Here is a 19158-nt window from a genome sequence, read left to right as displayed (position 1 = left end):
CAGAGGGAGAAGCAGGCTCCATGCACCAGGAGCCCGACGTGGGATTCGATCCCGGGTCTCCAGGATCGCGCCCTGGGCCAAAGGCAGGCGCCAAACCGCTGCGCCACCCAGGGATCCCTAACTTTTAATTTTAATATGAATTCATTAAAAAAATACAGGCTACATTATTCTGTAAAACTATCTCACATTTACTCAGTTTCATAATGGTAAGTCATATGACTAAGCAGCTTGACCATTCCAGTTATACAAACGACAGTGACTAATCTCTTTATTTAATACATGTTTTGACTATTCACATATATTTTCTGCCACTGAAATTTAAATAAGGGTCCCTTATCTTCTCTAAAGTGGGTGCACACATCGCTTTGACTTAAGTTGGAGATTTGCTGAAAAACAGCCATCTATCCACTCATTTATTCCACAAAAAGTATTTATCATAAGATATAGATTATGTTATAAGGTAAAATACAAAGATAAAAAGTACATGTGTTATGGGATTATCTAGAATTGACTATGAGTTCAGGCTTTGACTTATAGGTGGTTCAACCTTAGCTCTCTCATCTTTTAAGGTGATAATTAATTGAACTAATGAGTTTACAGAACCCCAAAATAAACATTAATTTCTCTTTTCTGGCCTACTCTGAAGGCTAAGAAGATTAATCACACATGGATTCTGCACTTTAGAAGTTAACAGTACAGCAGATATCATCATGTGTATAAATAGATTAATTAAGGTGAAAAATTATAAAGTAGGAATTTCCAGTGATAAAATGTGAGATGATTCCTACCAGATACACAAAATAGAGCATCATCATTATCACCAATTGGAAATAGCATTTAGGTAGTTGATTAGCAAGCTAACTAAATAATTATTAAGTAAAAAGAAGATAAATAATAGTTTGTTCCCAGGAAATTCTAAATAATTGCAAATAAAGTCAAACATTATAGAAAAGATGTTTACTTCTTAGTAACATTCCTTAACATAATGAATAAAAATACCTCATTTCCTCTATTGAGAAATTGTTAAGTCTGGCTTCCCATCTCCAGCATTTATTCATGACCACTGGAAAGTTACTTTACGTCTTCATTTATTTTCTCATCTTTTAAAAGGGAATTATAATAATGTATGCCTTATAGGGTGCTTAGTAGTATTAAATGAGTTAATGCTTGTCAAGTGCAAGAGTGCCTAGTCCATTGAACATCATTGAGTATTACTGTAGATATTCAATCAGTGTTACAACATTTTATTACTCTTATTATAATCTTTCATGCCACAGCAAAACTGTACAGTATTTTAATTACCATTCAACAGGAAGACAAAATGTCATAAGGGAAGATTACTCATATTTGCATATTGGAAAAACTAGGGCTTTTCTTTATATCATTTATAGTGGCCTGCAGGATGAAGTTCTATGATTGGCTAGGACTGTATCATGTACCTTTGTCATGGGCAGAGAATGAACAAGCAGTTCCTCCAAAGGAAAGGACATGTATGCATGGTGTAGCATGCCGAAATACAAAACAATGGTTGCCTACCTATATCTAATATGTAAATAGGGATAGTTTTTGCTGTAATTTGAGTTTTTAAATTTAATTGAATTCAGAAAATGTTGAACAAAGGAGCGATTTATATAAAATTAGAATTATTTAGTTAAAATTCCTTATAAGACTCCATCGCCGTCCACAGCTAATTGGCCATTGAATCATGCTCATCCCATCTCTTAAAAATCTATAAAATCTGTCCCTTCCCCTCCATTTCCCTAGATATTGTCCTTCTCTACACTCTTGTTTTTCTATTACTTTGACTATGGTAAGTTCTTTAGTCGTTCTCATTTCTCCCATCCCAAAATCTACACATGGGACAATTTGTGCATGTTGTGCCATTCTTCTCTATCTACTCACCTTCAAGAATTAGCCTAATTATTTTACCTTCTCAAGTGAGGTCCTTTGTAACTCTCCAAGGAATACTGAAGAACTTCTCATTTCACAGGACCCACAAATGGTAAGTTAGCATACATATGGAAGTATCCAATTATTAATTTTTACCAAATTAGCACAAGTTTTTATTATAAAAACCCATGCTGGAAAGGAATGGTAAAAAGAGGTTTTCATATGTGGTTAGTGAAGCTGAAAATGGTTCATATATTGTAAAAAAGTATTTGGATCCTATATGCTAGCAATCTTACACATATTCATATGTAAATTTATTTGAGATTATACCCTGAGGAAATACTTCTAAAAACAATATATATATATATATATATATGAAGCATGAGTCCAAATGGCTAACAATAGGGCACTGCTTAACTAAACCATGGATCCTTTCCCTACTAATCAGCTCAAGAAAATGAGGCTTAGTAATTAGCTGAGTCCTGATCCATATACACATTCCTGTGATTCCCGCATCCAAAAGTCCAAAACACTAATCTTATTCCAAAATATTAATGCTTTAAAATATTAATTTGGTTTAATAGGCAGAAGATCTGTAGTTATATAACCAATCTCACACACACACACACACACACACACACACACACACACGCTATAAAATTGACCTTAAAGAAAAAAAGAAAATGACCCAAAGGATAATGTCAAAATGTTACAATGTTAATTTTACAATTACAGGGACTTCTTACTTTCTTCTTTTGCTCATCTACATTTTCTAAACATCTCATCAATAAATTATGTAACTTTCATAATAACCAAAAGGTTATCAAATAGAATAACAAAACTTTCCTAGGAATAGTAGAATTGTATATTGCTATTTAAGTGGTGGAAAGAAAGGATTTTTATGAAGGTTCTGAGTTGGCACCTCATAATAATCTGATCTCATAATAACCTAATCTTTCTCCTCAGCACACAGATGCCCTCTTAGGCTTCCTATCCAGGTCCATTTTCTGTGTAGTAGCCAAAAGTCTTTTAAAGAACCATTTATTGACTTATTTTACTATGTCTTAGATACCTTATCTACATTGTCTCCTTACTTCACAGACACCTCTAAGTATGCACTATTAATACTTAACCAATGAGAACACTGAGTTGAACTTAATTGTCTATGGTTGGTTACATGGTAAGCATGTGGCAGATCTGGGACTTGAACCTAAGACTGTCTGACATCATAATCCATTTTCTTTCTAATAGACAACATATACCTCTTCAAAATATAGCTGTCTCTGTATTAATTCCCCACTTCATTTTATTTTTAAGTATTTGCTAATGTGTCAAATAAAGTAATTATTAAAATCAGTTTACAGTGGGAAAAACATAAGAATTGGAGGCCACACCCCCGCTACCTATAACTACTCCCTTCTTCCTTTTATTTCTGTATAGCACTTACTATCTTTTTTTAAGATTTTATACATTTATTCATGAGAGACACAGAAAGAGAGGTAGAGACATAGGCAGAGGGAGAAGCAGGTTCCCTGCAGGAAGCCCAATGTGGGACTCCAGTAACATGCCCTGGGCTAAAAGTAGGCACTAAACTGCTGAGCCACCCAGGCATTCCTAGCACTTACTATCTCTAAAATTAGTTTGCTTTATGACCTTACCTATTTTCTTCATTACTTTACCTACTTTTCTTCATTACCTCTAGCACCTAGAACAGTGCCTAATTAAAGTTAAATACTTAGCAAATGAATAAATAAATGTATTCATAAGGACAGGTCAAAATTTGTCTCTTTACTAAGCTATGTATGACAGGCTTGACAAATCTACTAGCCTGTTAGCTTTGAAAGTCTCGTTTCTTTAATGGAAAACTGCCTAAGGTTTTTATAAGCTAAAATCCATTCATTCAAAAACTACTTATTGAGCACCTACTATATATCTTTATTATACTACAAATATTAGTAGTATAATATATACTACTATACTATATATACTATACTATATACTATATACTATATATATATACTATACTATACTACTATATTATATACTATAATAATATATATTATAATAAATAATAATTAGCAGAGTCTCTTCAACTGGGTAACCAAGAAAGAAGACATTTGAGTTAGGAGGTGAAGGAGTAAGACATGCATAGTGAGGAAAGAATTTTTCAGGCAGTGAGAATAGCATGTCAGAATGACTGTATTTTCAGAGTGGCTGTAATGCAGGGAATGAATGAGAATGAACAGGAAATTAGATCAGATATAAGGGAGAGTCAAAGATGGGTTGTGTAAGGCCTTGTAGGCCATTGTAATAATACTGGCTTTTATTCTCAGAAAAAAAAATAGCAGCCATTGAAGGGGTTTGAGCAAAAGTGGAACATTCTGTGACTTAGGTTTTTAATGGGCTCAGCACTTCTCAATGGGGTTGCTATTGGTATTTTGGGTAGGCAATTTCTCTTTGCCCTGACCATCAAGCCCATGGTTGATCATTTAGCATCTCTAAATCCCCAGACCTTCTGAACTAAAAATGCTCCCACTTATTTTCAGAGCTATGCTATAAATAGACTGAAGGTAGGTGTAAAGAGCCTATTTTGATATTCCAGGCAACAGCTGGCATTATCTTGAGCCAAATGGTAATGGTATAAATTCAGAATATATATTTTGGCAGATAGGATTTACCAGTGACATAGATACGGATGTGAGTGAAAGCTAGAAGTCAAAGGATGACTCCCAGGTATTTGGAATGGGCAAACAGGAGGGAGTTGCTATTCACTGAAGTTGTGAAACTGAATATGGATGAAGCCAATTTGTGAAGAAAGCAGGAATTCAGTCAAGACACATTAAGAACTACGATGTAAAAACAGATATATCTATATTTTATGGAAGAATTTTGTAAAATGGGGTAATGAGGACTACTGCTGAACTGAAGGATTTTGCTAGGGTGTGTTTTATGAAAGTAAAGAGTTAAATATTAGATAAATGAATAAATGATTACTAATAATGAATAGTAATATATTAACCAGTTTAAGCAATCAGATTATGTCAAGAAAAGGGTTTTTTTTCCTTCTTTATAAAACTATAATCCAAAAGAATGAGTCTAATTGTGGAATTTCAAACGATAAATGGTGTGGAAGTAGGTAGGCTTTTAATGCTGTTAAAATCCCACCAGGCCCATATTGCATGGAGTAGATATCCTGCAGTGAGATTAGGCTCAGCCTTGGGAAAACAGTGGGTGCACTACTGTCCTGTACCTCATACTGACTAAGCACCATCGCTTCCAACACAGTAGAGTCAACAGTCAATAAGTGCGAACTTTTCCACATCCATAGGCAATTTAAGGATTTCAGAGGAAAAGCTTTATCTAAACATGGTTTAGACATTCTTTATCAGTTGAATTTAGTCATTCTTCCAGAGATGGAACAAATGATCTGAATTGACACAATGAACTAACTGATACACACAATTTAGAGTTGGTAAGAGGAAGTGTCCAATCGCATCACTGATGGAACTTTCCCCTAGAGACAGGATTCCACCTACCCATGAGTAGAAAAGTCTCATTTTGAACAGCAATGCTCATCATATAAACATGAAGTTTCCCTCCAAATGTGTTGAGTAACCAAACTCACATAGTCAGAAAAATTTCCTTCTCTTTGGATTTATGCGGCATTTATGAACATTCTATCACAATATGTTCTATTAATAGCCTCTATGATTTGATACAAGGGAAATATTTGTATTCAAAAAGAAGTCCTTGCGCTCACATATACACAAGTACACTTTGCTTCCTTCAAAACATGGCATCATTTTCCAGACTGACTTGGCCTGTTGTGTGATACCCATCCTTTTTCGCTCTGTAACATTGGTGGAGGGGAAGGGGATGCAATGCTTCAGTCAAATTGTATCCCCAATCACCAGTTAGATAAAGAAGTTAGAAGGTTCATGCAAAGGTGGTTACTTGAACTGAAGTGGGAGGAATGTGATAAAGAAGTAGTAGTGGCAGACAGATGCCCCATGGGCTTCATATTGTTGTTTCACAGAAGGACATACTGTGTCATAATGAATTACCACTAATTTGAGCCAGCAGTACTGTTAGATTGAGCCCGGCAACCCAGAATGACAAACAGTGCCTGCAAGATCATCTAATGAGGGGACAAGGCTGCTCCAGTAGCACTGCTTCACTCAATTAGTGGACAAGGCTTTTAATGCCGCTCTGCACAACTAAAGCAATTTTGATTACTTAGAGCTAAGTCTCCATTTAGAATGTTTCGGAAGCTGAAACAGGGTTTCTTTCTTTTTTTTCCCTTTAATATAATTTATCTTGAGAGTATTTGAATGGTAATAAGCTATTTGAAAGCCAATCACATTATTTCCTATTTTTCCCTAAGTAATATTGAAATACATTTTTTTAAAGTTCAAATGATAGAATTTACTCTAGCAAATGAAATGTAAATAAGATAGCAAATGATTAAGGATATGCCGAGGGTGTGTGTGTGTATGTGCGTGTGTGTGTGTGTGTGTGTGTGCATGCGGGCACTATGTGTGTCTCTCTGTGCCAGAATTACAGTTGGTGAATTTCATTTCATCAGCCAACATTATCAGGAGGGTTGCATATTTATTCTATATATCCACATTTAAAAAAAAATTCCAGATCTTGCCTTCTTTGGCTGGGAGCACTTATATTTCATAGCTTTTGATATGGGGAACTGACGTTTCTACTTAGTTATTTTTTTTTCACTATGTCACTGAATGATGAAAAGCACTCATATGTGTAATGGTACAACTTTCTTTAATATCGTGATCACTGACTTAGAACTAAACAGAGGCTATTTAGGCTTAGCAAATTCCTTTCATTCTCATTAGAAACACACAGGGTTCTTTATACATGGCTCTAGACATCTTCTGGCTTTCTATCTATGCAGTGTGTGTAATTCTCAGACTGCTAGCACTTTGTGAAATTCTATGAAATTTTGCCTATTTGAGTAGAAGGTCATTGAGTAAAAGGAACTAATCAAGTGCTAGACACAAAGTAGGTGCCAATAAATTTTTACTGAACTGACCACAAATTCTACACAGATAAAGAAAGTAAACCTCATGAGGTTCCTGGGTGGCTCAGTTGGTTAAGCACCTGCCTTCGGCTCAGGTCATGATCTCAGGGTCCTGGGTCCTGGGATTTGGCCCCACATTGGGCTTCCTGCAGTGGGGAGCCTGCTTCTCCCTCTCTTGCACCCCCCCCCCCCGCGCTTGTGTTCTCTCTCTCTCTCTCTCTGTGTCAAGTAAATAAAATCTTAAGAGAGAAAGAAAAAAAAAACAAAAAGTTTAAAATTTTAACATTTGGCTCACTGGAAAACCCATAGTTAAATAAAATAACAATTTTCTTAATTCCAAAAAGGTTAGCTCCAAAGGCATGTTACACTTTCAAGGAGAGGATTATGTATTAATAGAAAATGGTACATTATTGGTATTGTTTTTCTAGTAAATAGAAAGAAAAAGAAAAAACAATGTGGCTCAGGAAGCAAGTAATATTTCCTATAATGTATGTTTTTAATAATTATAAAGACTCAGAAACTGGCAAAGAGTATACAATGATTGTGTATCATCCTCTTCGGAAAATACATGATATAAAAATCCCATCATTGGCTCAAATTATTGCCAAAACAGAGAAAACTATTAATAGTTTCATTTATTTTTCTCTCTTGTCAAAAGAACTACTAGCATGGGAGAGGAAGAAGCAGTTCTTGTTAGCTGTAGAAATGAAAGAAAAATAATAATTAAGGAATAAATTTAATGGGAAAGTACCAGTTATACCAGTTAATAGACACAATTCAGTTGATATCAATCTCTTAAGTGCCTCCCCTTCATTTCCTCTTTGTTTTTTAGTAGACTATCAGTCCAAAGCACCAACAATTACCATTCAGCTTTCCATCAATGTTAGTATCAAACATCACAGACATTTTCCCACTCCTTGTTGATTAATTTTTATTTCTCAAATATATATGGTCAATTTTGCATGGTCCAAAGTCAAAATTACATATAAAGGTAACTCTGAGGAGATTTCCATCCCTACCCCTTCTATTCATTCCCATCCACACATTATAAGTAATTATTTTTTAATTCTGGCTTATCCCTCCTGTATTTCTTGTTTTGTAAAAATAAGCAAATATATATGTATTCCTATTTGACCTTTCTTGTGCAAAATATGGTATGCTATATTATAAGTATAGAAAAGTAAGGACTTGGGATGTCTGGGTGGCTCAGTGGTTGAGCATCTGCCTTCGCCTCAGGTAGTGATCCCAGAGTCCTGGGATCGAGTCCCACAACGGGCTCCCTGTGACGAGCCTGCTTCTCCCTCTGCCTATGTCTCTGCCTCTCTCTCTCTGTGTCTCTCATGAATAAATAAATAAATAATATTTAAAAAAAAAGAAAAATAAGGACTCTATATACACTCTTTGAAGTTCTTAAAATTTTCACCAACAATGCATCCTGGAAATGTCTCTATGTTAGTGCCCAGTGATCTTCCTCATTATCTTTTAAAACTGCATGATACTTCATTATATGAGCATGCTTTCATTTATTCAATAGGTCTTTTATGGACAGGGATTTAGAGTATTTACAGTATTTTGAAATTGCAAATAACTTTGTAATTAATAACCTGTATGAGTATTTTTTTAAAATCCTCCTACAATTCCCAGAAAATCACTGGTAAGTAAGGAAGTTACTTGAGTCTACTGTGGCTGTCAGTTGCTTCTCTATTTCTCATATGGAAGAGAAGCAGGACTGGGAAGTCTGAATTGCCTTTGATACTTTCACTAGAGCTCAAATTTATTCCTAATTTGAATGTAAATGTCTATTAGAAAAGCAATTATGAAATAGTCTTGGTTGATACTAAGAGAGAAAATGCATTTTAGAAATATTATTTTTTTTCTTCCTTTTAGAGGCATTTTAGAGACATTAACCTAAACCAACTAGAAGTTAAAAATATAAAATCCAGGAACTATTTGCCTGTGTACAAACATATTTATAGCGAAGAACAAACCTTAACTTTCTTTAAATTTAGAACTCATGTTAAGGATTTGAAAATAGTGATTGAATTAATCAATGAGTGAATGAATGAATGAATCTACTGTAATCCAATCTGGCACAAAACCTTGGTAATAGTTTTTAGAAAATAAAAACCTGAGTTATAATTCTGAAAGTAGGCAAGTGTATTTAGCAATAGCTTTTTCTATTCTTCCCCAAATGGAGCAGCCTACACATAATGTGAAAACCACCTTTGTAGCAGTCCCAATGTAATGGATAGACATGGGTCTTGGTTTGTGGCTTGAGATCACCGAGCATCCATAGCATATTCTTTGCTATTGTCATAAATGCTATTAGGAATGATGACTAATGCCTTTGAGAAAGAGTAGAGGTTAGACAGCAAGCCCAGAGAAACCAAGATGGTGTACTCAGCAAGTGCCTATAAGGTGTCACACTCTTGCTGAAGGGACCAGAGTTTCCTCAGGGAAGAAGAAAGAAAAAAGAAGTGTCTTTGTTAGGGACCTGGGTGGCTTAGCAGTTGAGCACCTGCCTTTGGCCCAGGCAGTGATCCTGGAGTTCCGGGATGGAGTCCCACATCAGGCTCCCTGCATGGAGTCTGCTTCTCCCTCTGCCTGTGTCTCTGCCTCTCTCTGTGTGTCTCTCTCATGAATAAATAAATAAAATCTTTAAAAAAAAAAGAGGTATTTTGTTAGTGTTTGCAAAAAAGTAAGAGTCTGAGAAACCCCTGAGGGACCCCAAGAAGGCAGTAAAATTTACCTTTCCTAAGGCTATCGGTTTTACCCATGCCCTTGAAGTAGAATGAAGTACACCTAATACTCAGAGGCAAGCTCAGGAATTCTAATAAAGAATGGGAGACAGGTAGGGGCCCCTGGGTGGCACAGTAGTTAAGCATCAGACTCTCAGTTTCATCTCCGGTCATGATCTCAGGGTCATGGGATCAAGCCCATGCTAGGCTCCATGCTCATTATGGAGTCTGCTTGAGATTATCTCCCTCTGTCCCTGCCTGCTGCTCATGTATGCTCATGCTCTCTCTCTCTCTCTCTCTCTCTCTCCCCATATAAATAAAAATCTTTAAAAAAAAAAGAATATGAAATAGGTGAATATTGTTGCATCAAGACTTGACTGATTTTTGATACCAGATTTTTTATTCCATTGTATCATTTGTAATTCAAGTATCTGATTTCTCTGTATTCCTCTAGGGAGAAAATATCCTGAAGTGTGGGTGGCCCCCTAAGCAGCAAAATTATTGCTAATAGAAGCATTTCGTTATAACAGCATCTCATTATCACATGCAGGGCATTAATCGAAGCACCTTATTTAAGGTGGGAAAGAGCTTTGCTGTTGGAAGATGATTCAGCACAGTATCTTCTGATGAGTGATGTCATCTCAAATCCTTTTCAGATGTAGGTGGAATAAAACTAATAACTAAAATGCAAGCATTTATTAAGTGTATCAATATGTTATGTGTTCCATTTTAAACAGCTTCTGTAGTGGCAATCTTATCCCTTTTTCCCTAAAACTGCCCTGTCACATAGTAATATGTATATAGACTAAACTTGTTTCCTTTTTAAAAGGCATCCCAGGGAGATGAGATGTGGATGGGTGTGAAGAGTAGATCAGGGGAAGCAAATGGGTGCAGATGCCTCCATTGACAAAAGGAAAAGGCATATGGCTTCCTTCCTTCCTGGTGTACCCAAGGCTCAGAGAGAGCTCTAGATTTCCCAGCAATAAGTTACTGCTTGTGAGCTCCACTGGGAAGATATTTTGTATGCCACAGAAAACCAAGATGTTTGCGTTCCCACCAATCCAGGGATAAGGCATTTTCCTCATACAGACACAAAACATACAGTATATGAATGTTTAATGGAGGCTAAAACTGGGAGAGGAACAGAAAACAAGAACAGAGCAGGTTAAAAAAATATCTGGTTTCTCTCTATCAAAATACTAATTAAAATTCATGTTCATGGGGATGATTATACATATGTTTTTGAACTAAAAGTCTAACCTGGCACTATTTTTTGGCCTTATTTTTGTGACAACATTTTTGTCCATATGGCATGAAGTGAATCATTTTACATCTTTTTTTAAGCTCTATGTGTTTTTCTTGTTGTCTATTCCCTCTTCTCCCACCACACACACACTGGCAGCCGCTACCAAGTTACCAAATGCCAACTCAACCCTGCAAGCTGGCTGCATGGAGCTATATAGTACTGGCATTTTCCTTTCTTTGCAGAAATATTCTGTCTCTCTCTCTCTTTCTCTCTTTCTCTCTCTCTCTCTCTCTCTCTCTCTCTCTCTCTCTCTCTCACACACACACACACACACACACGTACACGTACACATGCATGCATACACATGCACATACCACCGTTGAAGCATCCTGAATATTTCTCCTTCATTCCCATGCTAATCTTTTGGTTCCTCAGGATGCTGCCCGGCTCTAATGTGTGTGTGCAGCACCGGTTGCTGGTCTGTGGAGAGCCACACCAGCTTATTTAGTGCCTCTCATCCCTGGCCTTCCTCCTCCATGGCACTATGACAATTAGTGGTTCACTTAAGAACTGCTATAAATTAATGGTTAATCAAGCCCATGTAATTAGTTTAGTCAGAGCAAAGTGCAAAAACCACAATTGTCCAGCATTCTCCTTTTCTTTCTTCTTCTTTTTTAATCATAATAATCCACGCTTCTGCTTTTTCAGACAGAAGAATGCTTCTTATCTGCAGCAGAGCCACATTGCCTGACCGTTTGGGTCCTGCATGGCACACGTTTCGTACACGTGCTGCCTCCACCAGTATCAAGCACTGCTGAGTTTGTGTGGAAGGGCAACAACTCCACCTAACAAATGTAACTTTAACAACAGTAAAACAACCTAATAGCTTAGCATGCCAGGGGGCTAATGTGGCGGGCCATTTACTGCTGTACTAAATAGCCCCGGTTTGATTCTCATTGCCAAGTGTCGAACTGAGAATTGCAAGGCAGAAGTAGCTCCTAATTCATTAGATAAAGGGGGTCATTGCTCATACGGCTGGGGACACTGTAGAGTGGTAAGGAATTAAACATGCCATTCCCCTTTCAAATGCCACCCAAACCCGGGCTACCTGTGCTCTGGAATAGTAGACTCACTGAAAAACACCAGGGCTCTATCCTGACACTCATATGCCAACTTCTAACTTTGGATAAGTTTGTTTTAATTTTAGACATTCATCTGGAAAGAGGCAAGAATGGAACGAGATTCTGATACTGAAGCTACTATTTATTATTTGTAAATCAATTTGACACCTTTGGAACCAAAGCAGCAACCCAAGAACAAAGTATGATTTAGCCTCAAGTGTAAAGTGAGCCACTACCAAGATGTTCCTGCCAGTGACTCTGCCTCAGGTGTCCTGGAAAAGCTGCTGTGGACAGTTGTGACCTGGCTAATCAACTGGACAGGAAAAAGCTACTAACCATAAAACAGAGGCCAAAATTCTTGTTAGCATTGCTGTATCTCATAGTATTGTCTGTGTAGCTTTCTTTCCCCCATTTTTTCTTCCATGCAGTCATAAAGAGTTCTAAGTTCAAACTGCCCTGAATAGTCAAGGTAAGATTATGTGGACAAAATAATTCCCTTATCTTGTTTTTTAAACAGAAAGGAAAGTAATCAAAAATTTCAAATGAGATCTCTAAAATGGGACATCTTTATTTCCTGAACATTAGCCCTAAAACAACTGATTTCTCTAATTCTTGCCATCACTCAGATTGGCCTTGAATTACCTCCCAATAGGCCTCCCATGTGCTTCTAGATGAGAGTGTGTAATGGGGGATCTGTTAATTAACTAGAAGCAAAGTTGCGCGGTGGGGATCAAACACTGGATACGTCCTAAAACTCCCACAGAGAAGATGAAATGCAGCGCAAACTTTAAAGACTTCCCGTCATTAGCTGAGACCTTGCTGCTCCTGGCCCAGACCCCTCCTGTTTCAGAGAACAATGAGGACAATAATGGCAGAAATGAAATCGTGCAGCCAGGAACAAAGGAAGTAGCTATTTACCCGCAGAAAAAGAAAGGGGGAGGGGGAGAAAAAGGGAGAACTTTCTTTTTCCGTGGTTCCTGTCTACTTTTAATTAATTTATGACTGCCAGGAAATTGCACACGGAGCACACCCAAACGCACTGTACAGAGCACAGAGTTATTATATGTAACATCTACTGTCTACTTCCAGGAAAAGTGCAACTGGCTGGGGAGAGGGAGGTGCGGAGTAAGGGGAACTCGCACAGGAGAGAATGAATGAAAATGGACAAACTGTTGGGCTGAACTTTCACTCTTAGAGTCAGAGTTCAAACTGGAAATGGGGAAAAAAAAAAACAAAAAAAGGAAAGGAAAGGAAAACAAAGCAACACTGTCCCAGAAGTAATATATCCGCTTAGATCAGTTGTCTATCTCAGTAAAAGACAGGAATTGTACTCTGACACAGAGCTCACATTTTGCCTTTTTTCAGAGGTTTCCTGGTAGCTGCTGTAGAAATATACCTAAGTATAACGTCAATAGAAAAAACACACAGTCATGATTCTGACCTGTTGTTCTTTCTTGTTTCTTAACAAGATGTAAACAGGAAAAAATATACTGAAAATTGAGCTAATTACTGAGTAACAAAATCCAACTAACTAGTAAAGAACCTCATCCTCACTTTGCATTTTGAATTTTTGCAGAATTCAAACCAGGAGCTTCTCTATATATCTATATTGCAAGGCTTCCACAGAATTAAGAAAACAAGAACACCAATAGGGTACACAGAGCGGAAACCTTGGTTCTCTGTGTTGAAGCACAAGTGTTCAAGTGTTGAAGCACTTGCTTTAAGATGAAGAGAGACATTAGTTAAAGGGGCTGGTCGCCTCATTCCCTCTCTTCAAATTTCCATCGAAAATGGCCACATTGGAATTATTTTCTTTTTAAAACTCAGTGACAAAATTTACTCCTCTGTTTTGAAGTCACATGTTTAGAACAATCAGTGGAGACTGCAAATGGATGGAAAAAGAAAATCCCCCAGGATTATGTTTTGTGACTGCTTCCTTTCTTTCTCACTTATTTCATCTGAAAGGTTTAGATTTAATAAACTCAACCACAAACTTGAGTCTAGGAAAAATCTGTAAGCATATCGTTCAATCAACTGAAAATAATATATAATCAAAAAAGAGTACAGGTCAGAGGTTTACCATTAGTTGCCTGTATGTTCTAACCTGTATTAAAACAAAACAACACAACACAACACAAGCAAAATACCTCCACCTTGAAGTGAAAGACCCATTGTCAATTACTGAGAATCTTATCTAGTGTCTCCACGTATAAGCTTACAAGAGTAATGGGCCCCCCAGTACATTTTTTTTTTTTTAGATTTTATTCATTTATTCATGAGAGAGAGGCAGAGACACAGGCAGAGGGAGAAGCAGGCTCCATGCAGGGAGCCCGATGTGGGACTCGATCCCAGGACTCCAGGATCATGCCCTGGGCAGAAGGCAGACGCCCAACCACTGAGCGACCCAGGCGTCCCTCCTAGTACATTTTATGATTGCTGTGACTATCCATTTACCAATGATAATATGGCAGAACAGTAGAATGGCATGAAAGTCCAGGAATGAAAGAGCCTAAAGTTATATTTCTGACATCTAAGAACTAACCATGTGTCTTAGGAGAAACATTGCTTATTCTCACTGGTCTCAGTTTCCATGGGGATAATTCTCCTGATTACTCCATAGGGTGTTTAAGTGTCAAATGATACAGCATATGTCAAAGGATTAAAAATATCAATTTACTTTCAATTTCACTATCCTCTACTATTCTAGAACAGTGTTGGGTCTATAATCCAAGATATTTAGGACATAGCCATCTATAATAGGATTACTGAAACCTTTGAGTTTTCCTAATTCTCTTCAAATCTTCTAAACACATTTGGAAATCAATCTAGAAACAATGACTTTTTCACAAATCATCCCAGTTAACTTCACCCCACTTTCATTCACTTTGTATGATTCTTCTATTTGCTCTGATATTTTGTAAGCAAGATTATATTCTTTTCTCCAAAGACAGCAATGACCTACTTCATTTCCACTCCATTGAACAATTCTCATATTTCTACTTATACCACATTCTACTTATATATTCTCTAGAATTCTTAATGTTGTTTCCTAATCATTCTGTTGTTATGATAATTTGGGAATAATCCTTACTTTACTCTTAATGAGATTTTATAGGTAGTATTAAAATCAAAATAACAAAAAACAAAAGGGAGTACAGGTAAGTGGTTGTAAATGTTAGTTGTAAATGCAGAAGGACAATTTCTTAACACAAAAGGAAATCTACTAATACTGAATATCTTCAGGATTCAGATAACCAAAATGTAGAAAATAAGTCTATTCCTAAAAGAAAAAAAGAATCTTGATCATTAAGATAATAATTGTTAGAAAAGTACCCTATGACAGAAAGGCAGGCTAAATATTGCTAATTTCTAACTCTCAGAATATTCAATAAGAGTAAGCTTCCTAAGTAAACATTCTGCTGGCTAACAATATAACCTGCCTTTAAATGTTCCTGCCATAGCCTTAGAAGTTGTTGGATATCACTGACTGGCATTCTGTTTGACCTACATAGTATTGACTTTTTTGTAGTATTTTCTGGTATTTAGAAACTGAGAGAATCCATATTTCTGACACCTTTCAAAAATTTGGAAGATCTGGCAATGCTATTCTAGCCTTTCACATGGCAGCAATCTACTGGTACAAAATGGAAGCTGCCCATGTGATAAGGACACATATGCTTGGGTTCATCCTAGTCCTCACCACTTCTGTCTGGCTACTGTAGACCATTGAGTTTTGACACAGAGGTTTTAGAGTAAGCTTTAGGGGACTAAAATAGTAAAATATTCAAAACCTCTTTCTCAGAACATAGATCTTATAGCTGTTCTTCATATGCCTAGCCTTTTAATGAATGATAAGGATAAGAAAATCGACAGAAAAATACAGATAATAGTCACGCACACACAAAAATGAGTAAATAAATAATGTTTCAAATAAGTGCAAATAAATGGGATGAGGATAAAAATTTTCTACAGAATATACTAACCAACATGTGAATTACAACAAAAATACATAAAATACATAGGAAAATACTAAGAAAGATATAAGCAAAAATTTTTTAAATGATCAAATAGGAAAAATGTATATAATTATGAAGAAAAAATATGAAGAAAAGTTAATATACAAATAAAAATATGAACACTAAAACTATGTTAAGGAACACAACTACAAATTATAGAACTCAGAGATCAAGAGTAATAGTGAAATGTGGTAAAGGGGAAAACTTTAAATTTAAGCTGGGAACGCAGAATACAAAATTTAACATTCTGTTGCATAAGTCAACTTGAATCTGAGGCACCTGTGGACAAGCAGCCACTCTCCTACACAGCTGTTCTTCTAAGCCTGGGTTTTCTTCAAGGGGCTACCCAGTTGGTAAAGTCTTCTGAATCTGGAACATTGAAATTAGGAATGCAATAGATGACACTGTCAAAAACTATGCTATTTGATACCATTTGGATATGGTACAGCCAGCACAAGAAAGGCCTATATGCATATTTAGCACTAAATAACTGGGTGGTTTTTTAAAATAAACCCCTAGAAAGGATAAGTTTGAAGAATATAAGCAATCTTTTCCAATATGTTCAGTTATGAACAAATAAAAGACTAGAGCTCATGTCATGATTTCTGTTCAGGAGAATCTATTCAAACGAATAAAGGTAAGGTACAATTTGCTTTCCAAACTATCAAGAACAGTCTTTAGGGGAACTTTATATCATGGGATCTTTATTCATTTCCAATTTTGTCTGTCCAAATCTAAACATGGAATCCAAGGCCAACTTCCTCATACTTCCTATTGTGCTAGGGCTGTTTTTGCCTACAGATCTACAATGTGTGCTTAGGAAACTGAAGATAATTTTAGTATCAGTTTAGGGACATGCCAAAGGACCTATAATACTCAACTGCATAATTAGGCAAGCAAATATTTCACAAAATAATAGTATTCAATATTTTCCGGTGTCACAAGAATATAAAAAGATTCCTGAATTTGTAAAATTATGGACCTTTACCACACAAACAATATCAATTTATCTTAAAATTTCAGTCTCGAGAATATAGAGCTTTCTCAAATGCATTACATATTTACCTGTCAAATTAAAGAGAAAAAGTGAAACTTTTTGATGGCTTAAAGTTATAATAAGGAATATCACAATTATGTATTGATGGATTATCAAGGTTTTTACAGTTGTTAAAAGCTACATCAGTGGTCTCAAAAGGGGTCGATTTCACCCCCCAGGGAAACTCTGGCGAAATCTGGAGACAATTTTTTTTGTCACAACTGTGGGGAGAATGGGGAAAGGAAGAATGTGCAACTGGCATCTCTAATGGATAAAAGCCAATATTGTTGCTAAACCTCCTAAAATGCACAGAACAGCTCATCGCCCACGCCCACCCCATCCACATCTTCTCCACAAAAAGTCAACAGGCTAAGGCTAAGAAATCCTGCATTACATTAAATGGGATTGATTTACTATGACCCCAGTACTTTCTATGTTTTGCATTGTTCTGTTTTGTCACCTCCCCTACAGGGTCTCACTCTAAAGGCTTCGGAATGGCCCTTCATTTTTCTGATTTGCTACATTATTCTGCTGTGGGCTCAGGAAACATTTTTTTCAGCTTATTACAACTATAGAGTCTACGAAAGAAGACATCAGAGCTATCTTATGAGTAAAGCTTGGTAGCTCAGAGGGACAGATTAATTAAATAATTCTAAATTTTCTAAGCTTATTTTTGGTTCATATCTGTTCTAGTTACTAGAAATCACCAGACTTCTAATGTGTAAACTACTGCTGTGGTTTATTCAAAACTAAAGAACAAATGAAAAACACATAAAACAAAATAACAGAAACCCTATATTTGTACTCTACTAGTACAAGATTGGTAATGTCTTAAAGAAAGCTGAGCTGAAAGGTGCCTTCTAACCTGAGTAATAGAATTATTGTAGCCAAATGACTCTCATAAACAAGACCTGAAAGTGAAGGGCAGAATGTTTATCCCTTTAATAAAGTACCTTTTTAGTACAAGCTTAATATTTTATGTATTTAATTATAATGTGAGATTTAGGTGAATACTTTTATATGTACTAATGACACATAATTTTCTTCTAGATTTAAGTTTTTGTAATCACATTTAGCTATTTTAAGTATTCAAGAATAATACAGCTGAATTTCTTGTAATAAGATTACTTATATGCAAGACTTCCCTGTACTTAGTCAAAAACCATTAAATTATAACAATAGATGACTTTGCATGATCCACTCCATGGATGATAAAGAGGGAACTGTAATCAGATGATAGGATTTATACCCTTCCCATACTTTGCTAATCTGTATACCTAGCACTAAGGAGCATTGCTTGGTATTCTAACCCAAAACACCACTCAATGAGACTACACAGAAAATTCATTAACTTAATGAAAAAAGAGCTATCATCTGTAAATTTGAGAAATCGTAATGATGAAATTTAGAATTTTTATAGGAAAATATTTGAAACTCCAAATTCTTTCAGGCTACCAGGGAAGAAATTAGGCCAGGGACACAAGAGGCTCAAGTTCTGATTCACCACAGCTGCCACCACCTCAGCAAGTCTTTACCTGATTTATGTACGCAGGGCTGTTTGGTTATAGTTTCCTTATCTTCTAACTAGAAGGATCTGAAAGCCAGGATTGGAAACCAAGGGAGGAATATAATCAAGAGGCAGAGCTGAATAAGTTTGCAAAGCACTTGATTGGCAATAAGAGACATTTACCAGATGCCATTTCTTGTTTGGAAGTTTTCAGCCCTAACCCATAAGGACTCTAGACTACATTTCTGTAATTATTTAGGTAGAGTGCCATAAGGGCATTGAAGCAGGTGAAAGTAATAAACACATTGGGGAGTTCAGTGAAAGGTCAAAATCTGAAAAAAAAAAAAAAAGGTCAGTATCTATAGCTCAGAAAAGTAATGCAGAACTAGAATGCTCAGTGCATCCTCTAGAAGCTTCACACAGGACAACACTTGGGAAAAGGATGAGGAACTTGGACAAAATCTCTTGATCATTAGAGGTTCAAAAGTCTATTGAAAAATGAGATGGTTGCCAAGAAATTGTTTATTTTCGGCAGAAATTGGTGCAGTGATTCCAGAGTA

At 36.3% G+C, this 19158-nt stretch overlaps 1 protein-coding gene and 1 long non-coding RNA gene across 22 annotated transcripts in view; one reads left to right on the top strand and one right to left on the bottom strand.

Moving 5' to 3' along the window:
* The window catches only part of SOX5 (SRY-box transcription factor 5), a 996739-nt gene that overhangs the window by 667986 nt on the left and 309595 nt on the right, over positions 1–19158 (bottom strand). For 2 of the 21 annotated variants that reach the window (XM_072798653.1, XM_072798655.1), the window contains exon 1: positions 5651–5880. The exons of 16 other annotated variants lie outside the window; for them this stretch is intronic. In XM_072798653.1, coding sequence (XP_072654754.1) covers positions 5651–5729 — 79 coding nt within the window. In that variant the 5' untranslated portion in view covers positions 5730–5880. Of the gene's footprint in view, positions 1–5650; positions 5881–19158 lie in introns of those variants that run through there. 3 more of the 21 variants (XM_072798654.1, XM_072798656.1, XM_072798669.1) reach the window with 2 other exon arrangements.
* On the top strand, positions 6003–12501 carry LOC140616845 (uncharacterized). The gene is made up of 4 exons (XR_012017177.1): positions 6003–6224; positions 10127–10330; positions 11627–11772; positions 12126–12501. It is a non-coding gene; the product is annotated as an uncharacterized lncRNA (long non-coding RNA).

Source organism: Canis lupus, chromosome 25, assembly GCF_048164855.1.
Source record: "Canis lupus baileyi chromosome 25, mCanLup2.hap1, whole genome shotgun sequence".
In the NCBI taxonomy this organism is placed as follows: Eukaryota; Metazoa; Chordata; class Mammalia; order Carnivora; family Canidae; genus Canis; species Canis lupus.
Note: the sequence above shows the minus strand (reverse complement) of the source record. Positions and strands in the feature narration are given on the sequence as shown.